General features: G+C 45.9%; 1 protein-coding gene across 1 annotated transcript in view; it reads right to left on the bottom strand.

The window, feature by feature from the left end:
* Window positions 1-229: 229 nt before the first annotated feature.
* The window catches only part of INTS2 (integrator complex subunit 2), a 28,486-nt gene continuing 7,609 nt past the window's right edge, over window positions 230-21,106 (bottom strand). The window contains exons 8-24 of the mRNA XM_053366654.1: window positions 20,494-20,619; window positions 19,120-19,191; window positions 18,862-18,976; window positions 18,671-18,739; window positions 17,340-17,474; window positions 15,729-15,905; window positions 14,653-14,761; window positions 13,079-13,183; window positions 11,217-11,381; window positions 9,792-9,993; window positions 9,068-9,193; window positions 7,866-8,055; window positions 5,479-5,778; window positions 4,936-5,043; window positions 3,959-4,064; window positions 3,512-3,688; window positions 230-2,928 (exon numbers count right to left, since the gene is read on the bottom strand). Of these exons, the coding sequence (XP_053222629.1) occupies window positions 2,759-2,928; window positions 3,512-3,688; window positions 3,959-4,064; window positions 4,936-5,043; window positions 5,479-5,778; window positions 7,866-8,055; window positions 9,068-9,193; window positions 9,792-9,993; window positions 11,217-11,381; window positions 13,079-13,183; window positions 14,653-14,761; window positions 15,729-15,905; window positions 17,340-17,474; window positions 18,671-18,739; window positions 18,862-18,976; window positions 19,120-19,191; window positions 20,494-20,619 (2,452 nt within the window). The 3' untranslated portion in view covers window positions 230-2,758. The remainder of the gene's footprint in view (window positions 2,929-3,511; window positions 3,689-3,958; window positions 4,065-4,935; window positions 5,044-5,478; window positions 5,779-7,865; window positions 8,056-9,067; window positions 9,194-9,791; window positions 9,994-11,216; window positions 11,382-13,078; window positions 13,184-14,652; window positions 14,762-15,728; window positions 15,906-17,339; window positions 17,475-18,670; window positions 18,740-18,861; window positions 18,977-19,119; window positions 19,192-20,493; window positions 20,620-21,106) is intronic.

Here is a 21,106-nt window from a genome sequence, read left to right as displayed (position 1 = left end):
AGAATTTTCTATTTCCCACCCCCATTTTCCCACCCTTTTTAACAGTCAGTCCCCCATTTGTTGTTCTTTGGCAAACCTTTGTGTCTTCACAAGTCTCTTCCCCCTTTTTGTGTATGGGTGGCTCCGTTTGGACTCCTTACGGATGCATGCTCAGAGAATAAGCTTGCTATTATTATATAAGACATATACATGATGATATACAGTATATATATAAAGACAGACAACGCGCTGGAACAGTACAAATGTTTATAAGAAACGCACAATGTCCACTGGGTCTTCATTGAAATAAAATGCTCCCAATGGTATATAAAAATATTACAAGCCTAAGAAAACCAGAAGACATGAAAACATATGTACATATTTTACAACAGTCTAAGAAATCACTCTCTTACAGCCGGCTAAAATATTTTAAAACTGTATTTTAAGAAGGTAATACTGGCATATAGAATTGGGTTTTATCCAATGCAGAGTAGACCCACTTAATAGACATGACTTAGGCTCATTAATTTCAGTGGGTCTACTCTGAGTAGGATTTAGCTGGATACAATATAACCTCAGCCGAAAATGTAGCCAAAGGAAGTTTCAGAACACCACTGTCAGGATCAACCTGGTGGTTTCACTGAAGAATTAAACAACAGTGATGAAGAATTTTAAAATCAAACAGGAGGCAACTGACCATCTTTGAAGAGGACAGAGGCAGTTTTGACTCTTTGCCCTACACTGACTGATCCCTATACCATATAATTGCAACATCCAACCCCTTTTGTGTGCATGAACCATGAAGGCTCTTCTGCATTCAATGACTGCCTTGGATGTCCCACTAAACCATGGTTAAAAGTAAACTATTTCACATGAACAAGGAGTGTGGTGGTATGTGCTCTGCTTAAAAGTCTCCATTCTGTTCCTCCATCGGGGAGGAAACCAGCACTCGCAGCCTTGTTTCCCTCAAACAAACTGCAAACAGTAAGCCAATAACAAAACTTAGCTTGGAAAGGAAAAACTGTAAGCACTGGTTAGCACATGGCATGAAGCCAGTCTCTGGTTTCTTTCTTTCCTGGTGCAGCAGGAGCAGGATGGAGCAGAGGCAATGACTTTGGAGCAGGGTGCCCCAGGATGCTGTTCCTTAACATTATGCCAGAGTTTATTTTTAACAAGAGTTTAAATGTGACGGCCAAACCAAGCCATTGCACAAAAACACACACAGAAAACGGTAGAGATATGCATATGTACTTGGAAGATTGCACCTGATTATCAGGGAGAGGCATTTCGCTACTAAAATGGTAACTTCTAAGCAATAATAATAATAAGCAGGATATGTGAAGGACTTCCTAACTGGACCACTGAAACAGCCATCTGAGATGCAATTCTTTTTACCTAAATCAACCAGGATTAAAAACTTGAGGGTTCTTGACTTACAAAAGGATCACTTCAGAAATATTTGCTCCCCTTTCATGGCGAGGAAAAACATGAACATTGCTTCAGGCTTCGTATGTCCATTTTTTACACTCTGAGAATTAGCACACCATAAGAGAGTCAAGACACCCCACATCTTTCCTTAAAAGCCGTACTGAGATTAAAAAAACCCCCAAAACAAACTGAGCTTAGCTCTGTGCTACCTGAACACTTATCAGAACTTATTTTTGACACAGCAACATCACAACAATAAAAATGCATTTCAATAAAACTGCTTTTGGTACTTCCCCCCACGCAGGCATCTCTAAACATATTGAACAGCCAAGTTCACACAGTGCTTTTAAAAACATGATTTTAGGGTTTGTTCCCCCCTCCCCCAGAAAAATCTGCAGCAAAAGTCACGTTTGCCAAAGATACTATAAAATGTTGGTACTTAAAACTGGAAATTTGACTAGGAAACAAAGCATTAGTTGTGAGGGAGTCATAGACAGCTGGGGACCTGGGTGCAAAATCTGAGAAATGGAAAATTGCCAGCTGACCCATCTACTCACCTGCTGCCCCTCCTAATGGCTAAGAAGAACTTCACAGTCTCAGCCAACCACCACATAGCCACTTCAGGTGACGGCAAAAATCTGTTTGTTGCATTGATCAAGAGTTTCCTACTGCCCCCTTTAAAAAAAACAAACCCCTTGCTGACCACTCTGGGACTTTCAAACCTCAGCTGGCTCTGAGCAAGCAAATAGGGGCAACAGGAAAGAAACCCCCACCAAAACTGACCCAGTGGGGCCTACCACTACATGCAGACTTTTATTAAGCAATCAAAAAAGTTGCATCTCTCTATTTCTCTCTCCCCAGTTCCTTTCAAACTCTCCTTGTTCATTTCACAAACCAGCCTTCACCTCTGGAGAATCTGCTTGAATGGAAGTTGTCCCACAGATTTCAGACTGTAGTTCGGCTTTAACTCAGGACGCAGGGCAGAAGAGAACCATCTGAGACACTGAAGAAGTAGAAAATGGCAGGGTAGCAATTTCTCCATTTCACGAACACACACTAGGTCAGCTTTTGCAAGCCTCTCACCTCGAAAAACCACCAAATATGGATTCCGGAAGGAGCTGACACGGAGACCACTGCAAAAACCTTAAGATGCTTTCACTGAAAGCGGCGTTTGTCTGCTGCATCCACAACTTTGCATTAAAGCCAAAGCTAATGAAAAATATACAGTTTCCTTCCAAGCCAATTCGTAGCTTCACTTTAGCCTGGAAAGCTTCAGTTTGGAATTTACCAACCAGAAGTCAGCATCCGCTACCAAGTACCCAGCAATGGCCCTTTCCATTTTGGGCACACCTTAAACTCCGCCGACACTCATGTTAATTATTTCGATGAAAGTATTTTCAATACACTGGCATAGCTGGACGTTGGGGTCCAAGCTGCTAGTGTCTCCCGGTCCAGTTTTATGACCCGGCTCTTTGTGAAGTCTTGTTCGCTCGTATGGTTTCTCCTTTAGTTGCTGGAGACCTGGGGGACAAGTCAAGGCATTGCAAAGTGAAGTGGCACTTAAGGTAAAAAAAAAATCATCAAAATCAAATATTTATGTACTTTGAGGCAGCAAAGGAAAGGGTAGAAACTTGGTGGCAGTGCCAATTATCATTCTTATTTTACAAAAAAAAGTCTCAAAGTGACTCATGCAGAGTAAACAAAAGGCTCCAGGTTTTACTTCTGGAATCTCCAGTTTAAAAGGCACCAGGAAGCAGGAGATGAGGAAGACCTGTATTCTGCCTTGGACCCTGCAGAGCTGCTACCAGCCAGAGTAGACAGAGTAGATGGGCAAATAGACTTACAAAGCAGCTTACAAAGCAGATCTGCATGACTTCTCTCATTGTGGGCAGGTACAAGATGAAACCTCATCCCAGACCATGCAAACCTTAATCAATGGCACTCCTCTGATGGCCGAGATTTTAGCCACACAATGTTCGTGTGTTTCTAAGTGTACCTTATTCGCCACAAATGGACAACGTGGTGCTGAATTTTCAGCATTCAGAGGAGCTGATCTAAGGAGCAATCAGCACACCAATCACGTCTGTCCAGCACGAATACTTACGCGTAATGATTGGGTCAAAATCCCTCGTCTCTGTGGCGACGTCCGAAGCACAAACCTGCCCGATCTGGATGAGCAGGGACATGATATCCTCATAGAGAGGAGGGAAGGCTTGGCAGAATGAGACCAGGCAGGGCAGGGTGGGGACAAAAAAGGTGTAGCGCTTTGCCTCAGTTAAAACTGGAGAGACAAAAGGATGTGCTTTTAAAAACAAGACAGATCCAAACAATGAGAGCCACCATTTAAACAGGCACACAATTTAAACACACACACACACTGTATTTCATATGCATCACCTCAAAGCAACCCTGCCAACATTTTAGGGAATCCACACATTCTGTGACCTCTTCTATATAATTGCAAAGTGGCGACTCGCACACATGGGCAAGCAACCACTGGCTCAATGCACATAATGTGAATATCTAGGCTTTCCATACGTTCAACAATTACCTGTTAGCAGCGTCCCCATGACATTGATAGCCAAACGGGCCACACTGAGGGATTTCGGCAGAGCGTACTGAATACATAAGTAAGAAAGTAACTGGATGGCAAAAATCTGGAAGACAAGGAAGCAGGGAAAGGATATAAAAGAAGCAGTAGGGTTTTGTTTTGTTTTGTTTTGTTTTGTTTTGTTTCTAAAGTAAGACTATCCTGTGTGAAGTTTTATTGCGCATTAAAATCAGAAGTACCCTACACTCCTACACAGACATTAACACATGTAAACATTTGTTTATATATAATTTTTATCTATAACCCCATAAGTAGGAGAAACCCATGTGGGGTACAATCAGCAGCTGCACACAGAAGACCCAAGGGGTGCTCACAATATTCGTTTGTTTATCTACTTACTTGCTGCTTCTATGCTATGTATTTCTGCAGCATATGTGCCAAAATGGCTTCTAAGTGATTTACAACTATTAAATCAGTATGCTATTAAAATGAACAGCAACAAATCCACTGGGGCATTAAAACATCCTAAATTAAAACAAACAGTAAAACAAACTATTAAGTAAGTTTTTAAAAAAACAGATAAACAATAAAATTAGTAGTTTGGAGCAAGGGAAGGGTTGCCCATACAGGTGTCTTCAGGGGCCGGCGGAATGCCGATACTGATGGGGCCTCTCCTATTTCAGCAGGGCGGGCATTCACCAACACAGGTGCCACGGGTGAAATAGCCTGCCTCCATGTTACCACAATATACAAAACCCATCTGGCATTTTCCTAGCAAAGGAAAATAACTACCACCGCTAGACCTAAAGGAAGTACGCATCAGGGGCAGTGCTTGGATGCTTTGAACCAGGGCTGAATACGGGATCTATCCTTCCAATGACAGGGAGCGGGATGGGTTGGAGAGGGAGAAGCTCTCTCTCTCTCTCTCTCTCTCTCTCTCACACACACACACACACACACACACACACACACACTACCTGTTTCTCCAGTTCAGGCTGAGCAATCAGTTCAGGTATGAAGTCCAAGCAGATGTGCATGGATGGGATGCCCGCCACTGTCAGACCAAGCAGCTCGTACGGATACCCCTGTTTGAGCAAAAGAGGGAGAAGGTATCAGAGAGAGACCGCGATATCAGGGTTGCACCATGAGAAGATTAATCAAGGAGCTGGAAAGAAGCCACCTGGTTCCAACTACAGTGTGTAATCTTGCCCCACATTTTAGTATGAGCAAGAAGAGTTTACTGTATCAGGCTAGTGGCCCTTCTGCGCCAGCATCCTCACAGTGGTCCATTGGATGCCTTGTGGGAAACCTGCAAGCACAAGAGCACCTTCCCCTTCTGAGATCTCCAGCAACTGGTATTCTGAAGCATGACTGGAGGCAGAAGAGGCCTCGGTCTGCTCCCGACCTTTGCCCACTCAGAGCTGCCTGTGGTCCGCTGCTCTTGCCGCTGGTTCCAGCATTGGACCAGAACGCAACAGACGACACACCCTGTGAACGAGGCAGGAAGCACAGCCACACACCTGGAAGTGAACTAGCTTGGCGATGTTGGGGTCGGCAATGAACATCTGGTGCAGGAGGCAGCAGATGAGGCACTGGACCTCCCGCAGGTTGCAGAGGAGACTCTTCTCTTCCTTCTCCCCATTTCCCTCCACCTCCATCTCCTCCTCCTCCTCCTCTTCTTTCAGTTTCTTCTTCCGAGGGCTGGAGTTGGCAGCTCCTGGGATGCCCTTCTGCTGCCGACCACAGCTGTTGTTGATCAGGGGCTTCTCTTCTTCCATAGGCAAGCAGATCTCCAGAAGAATCTGGACGGCAGCGCTATCCTGGACAGCAAGTGAGAGGAGGCAAAGGACAAATGGCAACCCACAAGGACCCACAGGAAGAGGTAGTATACAGGTCTTGAAAGACCTACACTGGCTCCCAGTATGTTTCTGAGCACAATTCAAAGTGTTGGTGCTGACCGTTAAAGCCCTAAAAGGCCTCGGTCCAGTATACCTGAAGGAACGTCTCTACCTCCATAGTTCTGCCCGGACGCTGAGGCCCAGCGCCGAGGGCCTTCTGGTGGTTCCCTCGCTGCAAGAAGCCAAGTTACAGGGAACCAGGCAGAGAGCCTTCTTGGTAGTGGCACCTGCCCTGTGGAATGCCCTCCCACAAGATGTCAAAGAGAAAAATAACTACCAAACATTTAGAAGACATCTGAAGGCAGCCCTGTTTAGGCTGGGTTCAAACCAGCCAGATGTACTCCACACTCTGCCACATTTTGCTGCAGACCCTAACTGGTTTGCTTAAATTGGCCATTGTGCAAGTTGAGGGCAAGCAGGATGATAAAAGCAGGATGTTGCAATAACCAGAGTTCTTAACAAACAGAAGTGGGGAAGGGGAAATTAGGCGACCCAAATTCTGCTGCAAGAAAGGGCTGGATTCCGCAATCTGAATCAATTATGCAAAACTCTGCATCATTCCCCTAGTCCCCCCCCCTCATTTTTATTCTGCATCAAAGCAAAGAGCAATGGAGATCACCGAAGGCCCACCCACAGCCGCTGGAAATCCCAAAAACAATAAACAAGGGGTGAGAAACCTCTGACCCTTCAGAAGCTGTTGGACTTCAACTCCCATCGGCCCCAGTCAGTGTACTCGATGGACAGGGGGGACAGGAGTTGTAGTCCGGCAATATCTGGAGGGCCACAAGTTCCCTGGTCTAGGCAGATAGGCAGACATTTGCAACACTTTTGAACTGAGCACTGTGGGATAGAAACGTAACCATCTTCAAAATCACTTGTTCCAGATACTGCTGCTAACTATCGATTCAGCTTCCTTTGCTCAACTGAGCAAGTGAGGATTGTGGGGGGCTCTGATGCAGTTTACAGCCAGCTTTGCAAGCAGGCAGAACTCAGAAGAGACAGAGACCGACTGGCAATGCCCCCTGCCAGCTTCCTTTTGTTGGCTCATCAAAAGGCTGCAGTTTGCAAAGCTGATTGCTCAGTCCTCTTGCCGCAGCTGGAGGAAAGTTGGAAGCAGTTAAGAGTGTGGAGGGGGAAAGAAAGTAAGAAAACTGGAGGGGAACTAGTCAAAAGGAAGGCAGGGGGGACAAGCAGGACTCTGCTGAGCCAGCGAAGTGGCAAAATTGACCATTCTTCCTCTCTCTTGGAGGGAGAGAGAGATACCTGCTGCTTTTGGTGAGAGGCATTCCAAAGAATGGTCCAGCAAGGAGACCTCCCTTTGCATTCCTTCCTGCTCTCTTGCCCCGGGTGTCACAGAGGGTAAAACAACACTCACAAGGGGTGGCAAGAAGGAGGTAGCGTGAGAACAAAGGGAGGTCAGCAGGGAGAAAAGGGCTACTCTGGAAGGAGAGGCCTGCCCTTCCCCAGCTGCACAATGGGCAGAAGATGTGACTCAGCTGGCAGCCCACAAGGAGGTGACTTTTCACAGAATACAAAAAAATGAAGTTTTCAAGTTTGTGTGATTATCTTGTGAACCGCCCAGAGACCTGCTAGTATAGAGTGATATACAAATTTAATTAATTATAATAATAATAATAATCCCGATCTCCTTGCGTGAATGTCTGAGAACTGGGTTGGATTGACAGAGGCAGAAGGGACTGTGAGCCTCATCTAGTCCAACCCCCTGCAATGCAGGAATATGCAGCTGTCCCATATGGAGATCAAACCTGCAACCTTGGCGTTATCATCACCACGCTCTAAGTCCAACCGATGGAGCTATCCAGGTTGGACCACCAGCCCTTGCCTGAGCCCCTGGCAAAGCGCTGTCTTGCAAAAATGCTTGGGAAAGGGGGAATCTTCAAGTGCAAGGCATAAAAACCACCTGACTTGGTGGTGGTGGTTTTTCCTCTCTCTTTTTTTTTTCTCAGGCAAGATTACAGATCACAGGTGAGGAGCAGTTGCAGAATTACCTGGGCAGCCAGCAAGGCATTTTTCAGTTCTTCCCGGGTGACTTCTGGGGCCTCCAAGCCCATCAAGTTGTTTTGGGATGGCCTGATGTCCTGATCCGCCGTTTCCTTGAGATGGGCACTCAGGAAGGCTTTCGACGCAAGAAGGTAGCCGTTCAGCATGTGGAGAGTGATATCCATCAGAGGGGGGCACCTAAGGGCATGAAGCCAGGGAAAGAGAGGGAGGGGGAGAGAGAGAGAGAGAGAGAGAGAGAGAGAGAGAGAGAGAGAGAGATGGAAAAGATGTTGGGGGAAAGAAGCTAGATTTTAAAAGAAAAGTAAAGAGGAACTTAAAATCTCTGCAGGCTGGGGGTAGGGAGCATTTTTCACTCTGGGGGCCACATTCCTTGCTGGGAAACCTTCCAGGGGCCACATGCCAGGGATGGCAGGGCCAGAGGCAAAAGTGCATGAAGCAGTGAATTCTCGAAGCTACCAGCATGAGTTTGACCAAACTGCGGGAGGAAGACAGGAGTGCCTGGCGGGCTCTGGTCCATGGGGTCACGAAGAGGCGGACACGACTAAACGACTAAACAACAGCAACAATGAATGTGGTGATGATGATGACGCCTGCTTCTTGGGAGGAAAGCAGTGACACACCTAGACAGCATCTTAAAAAGCAGAGACATCACCTTGCCAACAAAGGTCCGTATAGTTAAAGCCATGGTTTTCCCAGTAGTAATGTATGGAAGTGAGAGCTGGACCATAAAGAAGGCTGATCGCCGAAGAATTGATGCTTTTGAATTATGGTGCTGGAGGAGACTCTTGAGAGTCCCATGGACTGCAAGAAGATCAAACCTCTCCATTCTGAAGGAAATCAGCCCTGAGTGCTCACTGGAAGGACAGATCCTGAAGCTGAGGCTCCAAGACTTTGGCCACCTCATGGGAAGAGAAGACTCCCTGGAAAAGACCCCGATGTTGGGAAAGATGGAGGGGACAAGGAGAAGGGGACGACAGAGGACGAGATGGTTGGACAGTGTTCTCGAAGCTACCAGCATGAGTTTGACCAAACTGCGGGAGGCAGTGGAAGACAGGAGGGCCTGGCATGCTCTGGTCCATGGGGTCACGAAGAGTCGGACACGACTAAACAACTAAACAACAACAGTGTTCCATGCAAACCAGCCCTCAGTGACAAAAGCCAGGAATGGGGCTGGAGGAGGGCTGCTTACCTGTGGACTCTCTGGTCACATCTTAACACAATCAAGGGGTCAATCATCAGGTCCTTCTGAGTGTATTTCTGCTGTCTGACCACGTTGTTGGACGGCTGCAAGGCGTTCGCCGTCATCACCCACAACCTACGGGAAAATAAGGGCCGTGAAGTCTGAGCGGAGCTGGAAGCAAAAGCCGTGTGAGGCAAGCTGGGAGAGTCAGATTTTACCCCCACCGAAGCCCAACATTAAAGTGGTATGGTGATGCTTCTGAACAGCCGTGGCTTTCCCCCAAATAATCTTGGGAAGTGTAGTACAGAGATACCACCAATCCCTCTGGGAATTGGAGCTCTATGGCAAACTACAGCTCCTAGGATTCTCTGGGGGAAGAAAGGACTGTTTATAAAGTGGTGTGATACTGCTTTAAATGTATAGTGCAGATGGGGTCTGAGGAGCAAGTCCGAAGTTAAGATCAGAGAATAACCAAGAATAGAGAAACACACCGGAGATCAGGAAGGCCTTGTGGGCCAAGCAGGGCTCATCTGGAACAGGAAGCCCTGAATGCTTCCTTTCCAGAAGGACCCAATGGACTGGGTGGGCTGATTCAGCCAAGGGCTGGAAGGGATTTCACTGAGGTCACCCTACTTGCAGTTTTGGTGGCTCACCACATGAGGGAGCTGCACATGGAGACATGCAACATGAGACTAGAGTGGCCCCCAAGAGCAGGATCAGGGCCTCCTCCTACCTCCGAGGCATTACAGTGTTCAAGGCCATCCAAAGCCTGTTGACGGTCTGAAGGATTCGACGAGGGATTCCCGGGTAGAGCAGCTGGTTCATGTTGGATGTCAGTGCCTCTGCGTAAGGGATCAGCTCTCCAGCCGAGAGGAGCGTCAAATGCTCCAGAATCTGCAGCACTTGCGTGTGATTTGCTTGCAGCGCTGAAAATGCTGAACGAAATTAAGTTTCACCTATCATCATCATCAAATTTATTACCTGCCCTTCATCAGCAAGTCTCAGTGGATTGCAACAATTTAAAATTCAGAATTTAAAACACAGAATCGCAGAGTCCCCCAAAATAGGGGGCGTCTTATACACGAGGGCGTAAATTGCCGTGTTGGCACTTTGCGACAAATAGGCAGGTTTTGGGTTGCAGTTTGGGCACTCGGTCTCTAAAAGGTTCGCCACCACTGCCTTAGACCAGTTTGCTTGAAGAATAGCCTTATCCCACTTCAGTCTGGTGAACTGGCATTTCTTCAAGCACTGTATAATGTTCTGCGTTTGTGAGGAATCAGCCTCTTAGTGTGGCAACCCGTTAGTGTAGAACTCCCTGCCTATTGATATTATGCCAGTACCACCATTGTACTGTTTCTCAAGTTTAGAGCAGGGGTAGGCAACCTAAGGCCCGGGGACCGGATCCAGCCCAATCGCCTTCTAAATCCGGCCCACGGATGGTCCGGGAATCAGCGTGTTTTTACATGACTAGAATGTGTCCTTCTATTTAAAATGCATCTCTGGGTTTCTTGTGGGGCATAGGAATTTGTTCATTTTCTTTTCCAAAATATAGTCTGGCCCGCCACATGGTCTGAGGGACGGTGCACCGGCCCACGGCTGAAAAGAGTTGCTGACCCCTGATCTAGTCCAACCCCCTGCAATGATCCTTTCGCCGAATGTGGGGTTTGACCCACAGCCCTGAGAGTCTCATACTCTACCGACTCAGCTAGATAAAATTTATTGAGCTGCATGAACCATTTCCAACCTAGCTGGTTCCAATAAGAACTGTAATGTTTAATAAATGGTGCCTAAGCTTGCTTTTTTCTTCCATATTCCTCCTCCTCCCTTTTTCCTTTTGTGTCATGTCTTTTTGGGACTAGCTGGCTACTGATCTGGGCTTCAATAACAATAAACGAAGATGGCTTGCCAAGTAAAAAGTTGGTGCAAGCTTAACGTTTGAATCCTTTGCAGTTCTGAAAAAGGTACCTGTTTTTGACTTACTCTTGGGGTGGTCCTGTTCAGTTTTAGTGATTTCATATTTTAACAGCCACTGGCTCCAAAATATATAAAATCTGACTGTCAGACAACAGGGCTGTGCTGGGTAGAGAGGATTGTGAGGGGTCCAGAAAACCCCACAGAACACTGGCCAAATGCAGTTTCAAAGGGGGAGGCACCTTACCCTCCTGGAGCTGCTTGGGGGAGTGTTTCTTGGCCGCGTCCGTCAGCAGCATCCTGCGCAGCAAAGCATCCGTCCCTGTAATGTGCTCCTCACAAATCCAGTCATCCACAATGGAAAGGTGGGGATAGTTGGTGGCCAGGAGGCGGAGGAGGGCCGAATGCAAGCCTTCAAGAGAGGAGAGAGACAGAGTGTTTTAAGGTTGAGGGGGGGGAAAGAAAAATGACAAGTGTGACAACTTATTTCAACATTTCATTGGTTGTTTATTAATGGCAGTGAGAATATCGATAGCCAGAAATGGGAAAGAAGCAAAGGGTTTAAATCAGGCATAAATTTAATGATTATCTAGTTAAATTTGTTAAGTTAAATTAATTGAAAATAGCTTGCAGATACTTAATTGGCTTAGGATTTTATTTATGTTAAGTGATGAATTAATATGTTTAATTCCATAAAGTGAAGATTTAAGGATGTTAATGTTTAAGTTAAATTTCATAAGAATTGGGATTTGGAAAACCGTTAAAAGGACATGCAATGAAATTCAACCAAGGGGAAGCAAGAAAGTCACTTAACAAAGTTAATAAGTGTAATTTTCAATAAGGCTATGATTTATGTTTGTTTGTCTTGTTTGTTTGTTTGTTTGTTTGTTTATAATATTGTGAAAACCAATAATTTTTTTGAAAAAAAATAAAAATAAATCAGGCATAGGCAAACTCAACCCTCCAGATGTTTTGAGACTACAGTTCCCATCATCCCTGACCACTGGTCCTATTTGCTAGGGATGATGGGAGTTTTAGTCCCAAAACATCTGGAGGGCCGAGTTTGCCTATGCCTGGTTTAAATGTACAAAAATAGGGAATGGCAAACCCAGCTGATGGACTATGCCAAAATGGCAAAGCTGACTGGAAAACTCAGGAACCAAGAAGATAAAAGCTTTATGGAAGAATGGGAAAAAATTATAACGTATCTAAGAGACCACTGTAAGCAGATGGAAACATTGGCAGGATTCTGATTTCACTTGTAGTGTAACAATTAACATGAACAATATGGATTAATATAAAAGTTAAAGAGTTTGGAAGAAGATGCAGTTTTAAATGTTTAAAATGGGACTCCATGGGGGGGAAGAGTCCTGAGATTCAGAGAAATCTCCGTATATGGTTATATACAGTGGTGCCTCGCAAGACGAAATTAATCCGTTCCGCAAGTCTCTTCGTCTTGCGGTTTTTTCGTCTTGCGAAGCACGGCTATTAGCGGCTTAGCGGCTATTAGCGGCTATTAACGGCTTAGCGGCTTTAAGAAAAAGGAAACAAACTCGCAAGAACACGCAAGACGTTTCGTCTTGCAAAGCAAGCCCATAGGGAAATTTGTCTTGCGGAACGACTCAAAAAACGGAAAACTCTTTCGTCTTGCGCGTTTTTCGTCTTGCGAGGCATTCGTCTTGCGAGGTACCACTGTATTTGGATTTTTATAACTTTGTATTGGAAAAATCAAAGAAAAATTATTTAAATAAAATACAATAAAAAAATAAAATAACATTAAATTAAAGTACAAAAATGGTAAAATGTAATCTGGGAGACGGCACTTTCAAAAAAACTTTGCGCGGCTAGAGGGCAAAAGAAACCCTGAGAGACTTCGGTGATGGACTGCTGTCCATTTATCCAGCATACAAACGTGGACTCAGCAGTACCTGTTGCATTCCACAATATGCAGTTTTGTTGGTGTCATATTTTATTGCTAATGACATTAGCCATTTTCAGACTCTCTCCATTTCAGCGTCTTTTTGAGCTTTATCATTATTATTTAGATCCCAAACAGAGGCTTGTTTCTCCTGCACACACAACCTCCACAAACTTTCAAGACAGACAAACCTCCCAACTCTTGCTGCAGCCCTTGGGCCTGACGGATGAGATACTTGATTGGGATCTGGTCCATCAACGCCGGGGAGTAAGACTTGGGTTTCCTCTGCATGGCAGCTGTGAAAGAGACGAGGAATGTCGCCTGCTGGTCAGTCAAGAACTACTGCTGATCAAATGGCAATCATTCAAGACAAAATGTTGCAGCCATTCAGGATTCTAGCCACTTTATCTGCCCTGATACTTTACTTTATTTACTTTACTTCATTTATGAAAGTAATTATATACTGTTAAATCATAAAAAATATCAAAGCGGTTTGCAACATTAAAAAGACAAAAACCATACCAATAAAAGCATCACAAGGGTTACAAACAAAAGCAAAAAAAAGTTAAAAGCAAGCTTCAGATTTAAAACGGTGTCATACCACATGAAACAGATAAAAAATCCTGGGAACTGTACCTTGAGTTCTTTGGAGGAAAGATTGGGGGGGTATTAAGTAAATAAATGACTTTTAAGGATTCTGGGAATTGCTAGGAGAACTCTCTACTCCCCACTGAGAGCGACAATTCCCGTAGTGCTTTAAGAAGCCATCTCTTCCTAGGGAATTCTGGGAATTGGACATGGGATGGAGCAGAGCGACCTCTCCCTTACGCTTCGGAAGGGGAAGCAGGAAGCCAGACTGGGGGAGGCTGAACAGGAGGGTGAAAGCCTGCCGCCTAGAACCAGGTGCCACGTTTGCAGATGGGAGCAAGCCCACCAGCCCGGGCGGAGTGTGCACTTATAATCCTGACATCCCCAAAAGGCGACAGAGTCTTGAAACTGAATGCCCAATGCCTTGTCTTTAAACCCTGATGGTGGGTGCAGCACAGCAGCTGACTTTGTTGCTTCTGTCCGGCTCAGAACTTCTTGCCTTGCTCCCAAACTCCTGAGCCCTGTGTGTCTACTGCTGGGCCTGTACCATTATCTGCCTGAATGAAGATCTCTTTCCTACTTCCAATCTTCCTGTGAGTGTTGGGAGGGAGCCAGGACAGCAACATCTAGAGGGCCATAGGTTCTCTGCCCCGCATGAAGGAGCTGACCGAACCAGAGGGCCATGTATGGTTAGGTTAGGAAATGAGTGAATGAATCTTTATTTGCGTCAGCCATCGGCCACAGCAATAAAACAACAAATATGATATACAAAGAATAGAAATAAAAAGTCAATTATATAAAATACATTTTAGGGTTTTGAAACAACCCAAGTTATATGGAGGTGCAATTGTTTGCATATATAGTTATATACCTTCCCCTCTTCCCTCTCTTTTTACTTTTATTCTATTTTACTTCATTTTATTATTACTATTATTATTATTAGAATTTATATGCCACCTATACCTGAGGTTTCAGGACAGTTCACAGGATAAAATCAGAATATAAAAACACAAAGTACATAATCAAAATAAAAACAACTGAACTATTCTAAAATAAAAAAGGAAACAACCTATGTTATGAAACGATCCGACTGGAGACATTTGCTCATATATTCTCAGCTACTTAGAGCCTGCTGAAAACTCACACTGTCTGGCAAACATGACATCCCAACACGTACCCAGGGTCTTGGAGCTGGCTAGGATTGCCTCTTCATAAGACAGAATGTAATATAGGACGAGAAGTTGGGCTGTGATTCCGTAACGCTGATTCAGGCGAGCGTTCTCTCCCTACGTATGAAAAGGGCACAGAAGATACAAGGCACATTCATATAGGAGAGCACAGGGTGATGTCTTGCTGGCTCCTTCAGATGTTGCTGGACTACAGCTCCCATCATCCCAGGCCACCACTGACCATGCTGGTCGGACAGGAATGGGAGCTGGGAGACCCAGCAACATCTGAAGGGCCAAAGGTCCCATCCCAGCCTTGCATTAAACTTAAAGCCAGACCCCTGAGTTTGCTCAGTACTGTGGCTTGGGCCTACAACTGAGGAGCGAGTATTAGCCTGCTAGGAATTCAGCACCATAAATAATCCTAGATACAGGAGGGCACGTTCTGCGCTTTACCATCAGCTGCTACGGAAGGTGGATTCACCAGGCTGCCTTGGCGAGTGCCAAAAATGGCTCAGTCGGCATGAAAACCCATTCTCTTCTACACGGCACACTTATAGGGATGGAGGATCTCAGATTTTTTTTTCTGCACTTGGGGAATGCAAATGAATTCAGCATCTCAGTTTTAATGGCAGACTCCAGACTTAAGGTCACAGAAAAATATAAGCCATCGGAATTGTTACTAAACGGGGGTCAAAAGTGTTAAAAGAGAAGAATATTGTTGTTATCATTATTTTATTTGTTGCCTTTTTTGACCCACCAAGGAGCTCACGGTGGTGTAGGTGCTTCTCTGCCTCCTCATTTAATAATTTAAGATGAATTCTAAGTCAAAATTATCATTTTAAAAACTATTTCCGATTTGCTATACTATTTTTAAAAGGAACTGTGTTCCCCCACCCCACCTGCTCCTCCATGGTTAATTGTGAGAACCCTAAACTGTATTTGATGTTTACAGTCCGTAGACCAAATAAAGTGAAATTATAAAGCCAGATACAACATCACACACACACACACACACACACAGAGAGAGAGAGAGAGAGAAAGAGAGAGAGAGAGAGAGAGAGAGAGAGAGAGAGATTAGATATACCCCCATTAGTCCTTCAAAAACATTCAAGATCTCCTGCTCTGTGATTGGCTGATTTGTGGCTTCCGGGTTGGATTTTGATGCCGGTGTGAGGACAGAGTTGATGTAGACATCGATCAGGGGGAGTAACTGAGGATGGAGCGGAGTGGTGGTTTCACACAGCTGCCTATAAATCCAGTCCTTCAAAAAACCAAAAAAAGTAGAGTAAACTTAGTATTTCAAGTCTTGGCTGAGTAAAGAGGAAAATGAACCCAACTCCTTTCATACTTCATGAAGAGCTAGTTTGCCCTGCAACCCCCAAGGTCTCTGAACTGGAGATTCTGGTGTTCGAACCCACAACTTTTGGCATACAAATGGTATGCTCAACCACTCAGCTCTGTTCATCTCACCTGAGGTCATTTGTCCCCCACAGTTCCCTCTAACTGCCAGCAGAACTCCGGGAGTCTGCTCAACAGCCTTCCCCAGCCATGTCTGGTGAAGCCAGGAATTTGAACCCAGGACCTTCTGCATGCAAGAGGAAGGCAGGTGAAGACCACCTCAGGGCCTGCTCCAGTTGGACTACCTCCTCACCACTGGGTGATCTACCATCAATGGTCACGTGGGACGCATTATAATGTGTTTGTGCTAGGTTAAAAATTGTGTTGTGTTTTTAAAATATGCCATTCAATGTGGCACCTTGGTAGGATTTATATCCTGAAAGGCGAGGTATAAAAATAATTGCAGTAAGTAATAAAAAGGAATGCTCTACATTTTGAGCTACAGGCCCCTGAGACCATATAACACAGGTCCTTAAAGACCTACATTGACTCCCAAAACGTTTCCGAGCACAATTCAAAGTGTTGGTGCTGACCTTTAAAGCCCTAAATGGCCTCGGCCCAGTATATCTGAAGGAGCGTCTCCACCCCCATCGTTCAGCCCGGACACTGAGGTCCAGCTCCGAGGGCCTTCTGGTGGTTCCCTCACGGCGAGAAGCCAAGTTACAGGGAACCAGGCAGAGGGCCTTCTCAGTGGTGGCACCCGCCCTGTGGAACACCCTCCCATCAGATGTCAAGGAAATAAACTATTTGACTTTTAGAAGACATCTGAAGGCAACCCTGTTTAGGGAAGTTTTTAATGTTTGATGTTTTATTGTGTTTTTATTATTCTGTTGAAAGCCGCCCGGAGTGGCAGGGGAAACCCAGCCAGATGGGCGGAGTATAAATGATAAATTATTATTATTATTAAACCGTGTCAGGTTATTAGGTCCATCACAGCTCAGCACTGTCTGCTCTTAACAAGCGGCTCTCTGGGGTTTTCAGAAAGGGCTCTTTCTGAGTCCTACTTCCTTGAAAAATGAAGCAATATCCCAGTCCTCAGGGTTCTGAATTGAGGGCTGGTTTAAACAGGAACATAGGAAGCTGCCTTATAGCAAATCCTTGGTCCCTCTAACTCAGTACTGTCTACACTGACTGGCAGCAGCTCTCCAGGGTTCCGGACAGGGGGCATTTTTTCCGTCCTGTTTGGAGATGTCGGGGATTGAACCTGGGACCTTCTGCAGGGGGAAAGTGAGGGCTCTGCAGACCCCTTTGTCCCTTCCGGATGCAAGAGTTTGGTCCCGCAGACGCAGCCACCCACCTTGATGGAGACTTTGTGCTTAGTGAAAGAGCGGCTCCGGAGAAGCTGGTAGATGCAGTGAATGGGCAGGAATCCGGTGATGTTGGCGCTGAGGTTTCCCGTGACGGCCACACGGACTGCGTGAGCTGTGACCACCTGGGACGGAGAGAGGCCTTAACTCTGTTAACCTTTCAGAAACGGAACAGCAGAAGCGCCAACAGGGAAGGAAGGAAGCGTGGAGCAGAGCGCCATTCAACTGAGTCCAGGAGCACCAGGAAATCAATTTAGGTTCATGGTTTTCAGTGGGCCTACTCAGAGCAGAACTCAGCAAGTTGGGACTAATTTACCTGCGAGATCCCCTTCCCCCTCGGCCGCTTCAATCTGCAGAACTGGCCCTGTTACAGCTACCCCATAATACTCATGGCAGCACCCGCACTTTGGAACTGCCTATTAACATCAGGAAAGCCCATCCAGACAGGTGAAATGTTGACATGAGTTTTAATCAGCTTTTTAGCTTATTGTTGATTTTACTTGTTTTTTGAATGTTTAAAAGTGTTTCTACTGATCATTTTGCCATTTTATTCTTCTGTAAACTACTTTGAGGGGGCTGGTGTTTTTTTGTTTTTACAATCAAGCATTCATTTCATAAATGTTACAACCCTTCAATTTCATTATTTACCCAGTGAGATTTTGCTCACCTACCCACACCATGTTCCCGAACTGGATTTATCATCCTGGATTGCTCAAAAGATGTTGCAACGGCCTCGGCCCAGCATACCTGAAGGAGCATCTCCTCCCCCCATCGTTCAGCCAGGACACTGAGGTCCAGCTCCGAGGGCCTTCTGTCAGTTCCCTCCCTGCGAGAAGTGAGGTTACAGGGAACCAGGCAGAGGGCCTTCTTGGTAGTGGTACCTGCCCTGTGGAACACCCTCCCATCAGATGTCAAGAAAATAAACAACTCTCTGACTTTTAGAAGACATCTGAGGGCAGCCCTGTTTAGGGAAGTTTTTAATGTCTAATGTCTTTTAAAAAATTATGAGCTGTAAGCTGCCCAGAGTGGCTGGGGAAACCCAGCCAGATGGGCGGGGGATATATAATACAATTGTTTCTGCTGCTGCTGCTGCTGCTGCTGCAACAGAGCCCTGTCATTTACTTCCCCAGAAGTAAAGAGGAAGAAACAAGAGAGGAGGGGCGGGGAGGATGAGAAGGGAAAGTAGCTGGAAGAGCCGGGGTAGGGTGGGAGTAAAGGAAAGGAAGGAGAGGTCTGAATAGACAGAAAATCAGCAGGACAGCTTTTCAAAGGCATTTTGCAACACAGCCACACAGGCTGAGCGTGGAAGGGGTTGGGTCACCTGTTCCGTGAAAATCTCCTGCGTGAAGATGGTCTTCATGCGGCTCAGAGAACTCGGCTTAATAACAATCTGAAACAAAAGGGTTACATGCGTAAGAGCCGGCTGGATCAGGCCAACGGCCCATTACGTCCAGCCTTCTGCAGGAGGAGAAAGCAAAGAAGGATGCCTCTGCACGAGTCAGGAGAGCTTACCTTCATCCCCAGAGTAGAGCAGACCAAGTCGATGATAGCGCTGAGTTGGTTGCTATGGAAATACATGGCAACCAAGAGCAGCATCTCGCCAAAGGAGGCTGATACCCCAGAAGTGCTGTTGGAACAGGAGGCGGGAGGAGGAGGAGAGTTGACAACGAGGACATCATCATCATCATTATTATTATTATTTTTGAAAACACCTCAGGGGCTGCATAATTTTTCCCAGGGAAAGCAGAAAAAGGCCCGCTCTCTCCTCACCTTTCAAAATAAGCTTCTTCTTTGATCATCCAGCTCAACCACATCACCATCAGCTGCTCCTGTTCAGGAGTGCTACATAAAAGAAGATGCTCCCGTTATAGACGCAGATGAAAGAGTCAACTACTCCCCATTGTTTTATGTTATTATAGCGAGCCAGGCCATCCCATCAGATGTCCAGGAGATAAAGAACTGCACAACTTTTAGAAGACATCTGAAGCCGGTCCTGTATTGGGAAGTTTTTAATGTCTGACATTTTATTATGTTTTAATATGTCTTAGAAGAAACGCAGAGCACCTGGGGAAACCCAGCCAGATGGGGTGGGGTATTAATAATAATAATACAATATAAACCTAACGAAGAAACTAGAAGGGCAGTGACTTCCCCTCCCCCACTTGATCCTAAATATCAAAAAGGGTAGGTGATGGTTGACTGACTGATGCAGGGAAGGCGTTTCATAGCGAGACACTACAACCAATCACTCTTGCTTACCCCAAAAGCACTATCATCTGCCTCTTCTGCCTCCCTAGCCTCAGATAGCAGAGGAATCTAGAACAGACTAGGCCCTGCCTATCTGACACCAGGGCAGCTCAGCCAATAGCAAGCAGGGACTCTTCTCCTTGCCTCCTTTATTATTATTATTAATATTCTTTTGGGAGCCACCTAGAGTGGCTGGGGAAACCCAGTCAGATAGGCAGGGTATAAATAATAATTCATTATTATTATTATTATTACTACTACTACTACTACCTTGCCCCTCTGTGACATAAGGGAATACCTGCAGCTTCACCCCATCACCCACAATCCTGCACGCGGCGATAACTCTGCAATAAAACCAACTGCCTTCTTCCACCCACCCAAACCCCTGGGAAAATGCTGGACGTTATTAATGGGTCAAAAAGTCCTAAAGGCTTCTGCGAGGCAGGACGACTAACAGGGGAGTTTTTCAGCAGGGGGCCGGTCTACTGTCCCTCAGACCTTGGGGGGGGGCAGACTATATTTTGAAAAAATTATAATGAATGAATTCCTGTGCCCCACAAATAACCCAGAGATGTGTTTTAAATAAAAGCACACATTCTACTCATGTAAAAATACCAGGCAGGCCCCACAAATAACCCAGAAATGCATTTTAAATAAAAGGACACATTCTATTCATGTAAAAACACGCTGATTCCCAGACCGTCTGCCGGATTTAGAAGGCGATTGGGCCAGATCCAGCCCCCGGGCCTTAGTTTGCCTACCCATGGTCTAAAGTCTTCTGCAGGTGGGAATGGGAGAGCTTCAAAACAATGCTTGGCCAAAGTTGTCCCCCCACATTTTCTCTCCTCCCCCCACCCTGTGACAAAAGGGTTCCTCCGCCTTCCGTCGAAAGGGTACCTGACAAGCGTGGAGAAGGCCAGCAGCATGCAGAAGGAGAGCGAGACAAAGCGGACGCCGGCTGGAGTGGCCGGGGGGCGGCTGGTCATGAGCTGGAGCAGCTGCTCAGCCTCCTCGTCCGTCGGCCTGGACACCACCAAGACAAAAGAGAGAGCCCCGCCGTCTCATCAGGACAAGAAAGCATTTTCTTCACAGATGCAGGGGGTTGTGGGGCAGGCACAAATATTTACGTGAGTCACAAGCCCTCAATAAAAGTTATCAGCCTGCCGAAGGTTCTTTTCTTGGAAGATTCAGGAGGAACAAAACAAATTTCTGCCACTCAGCGATTCGTTGCAACTGTGGAACTCCCTCCCACAAGAGGAAGAGCGACGGCCACCAACTTGGATGGCTTTTAGAGAGGAACTGGGCATATCCGCAGAGGAAAAGGCTACTGATGGCTACTAGCTACGATGGCTATGCTCTGCCTCCTTGATCAGAGGCAGGTGAGAGAGACCCCAATTTCCCCTTCAGAGAGCTATAATTCCCAGAGAGGTTTAATAATCAATCCCTCATCCCAGGGAACTCTGGGACTTGTAGGCCAGTGAGGGGAACAGGGGTCTCCTAACAACTCTCA

Source organism: Podarcis raffonei, chromosome 15 (assembly GCF_027172205.1).
Source record: "Podarcis raffonei isolate rPodRaf1 chromosome 15, rPodRaf1.pri, whole genome shotgun sequence".
Lineage (NCBI taxonomy): Eukaryota > Metazoa > Chordata > Lepidosauria > Squamata > Lacertidae > Podarcis > Podarcis raffonei.
Note: the sequence above shows the minus strand (reverse complement) of the source record. Positions and strands in the feature narration are given on the sequence as shown.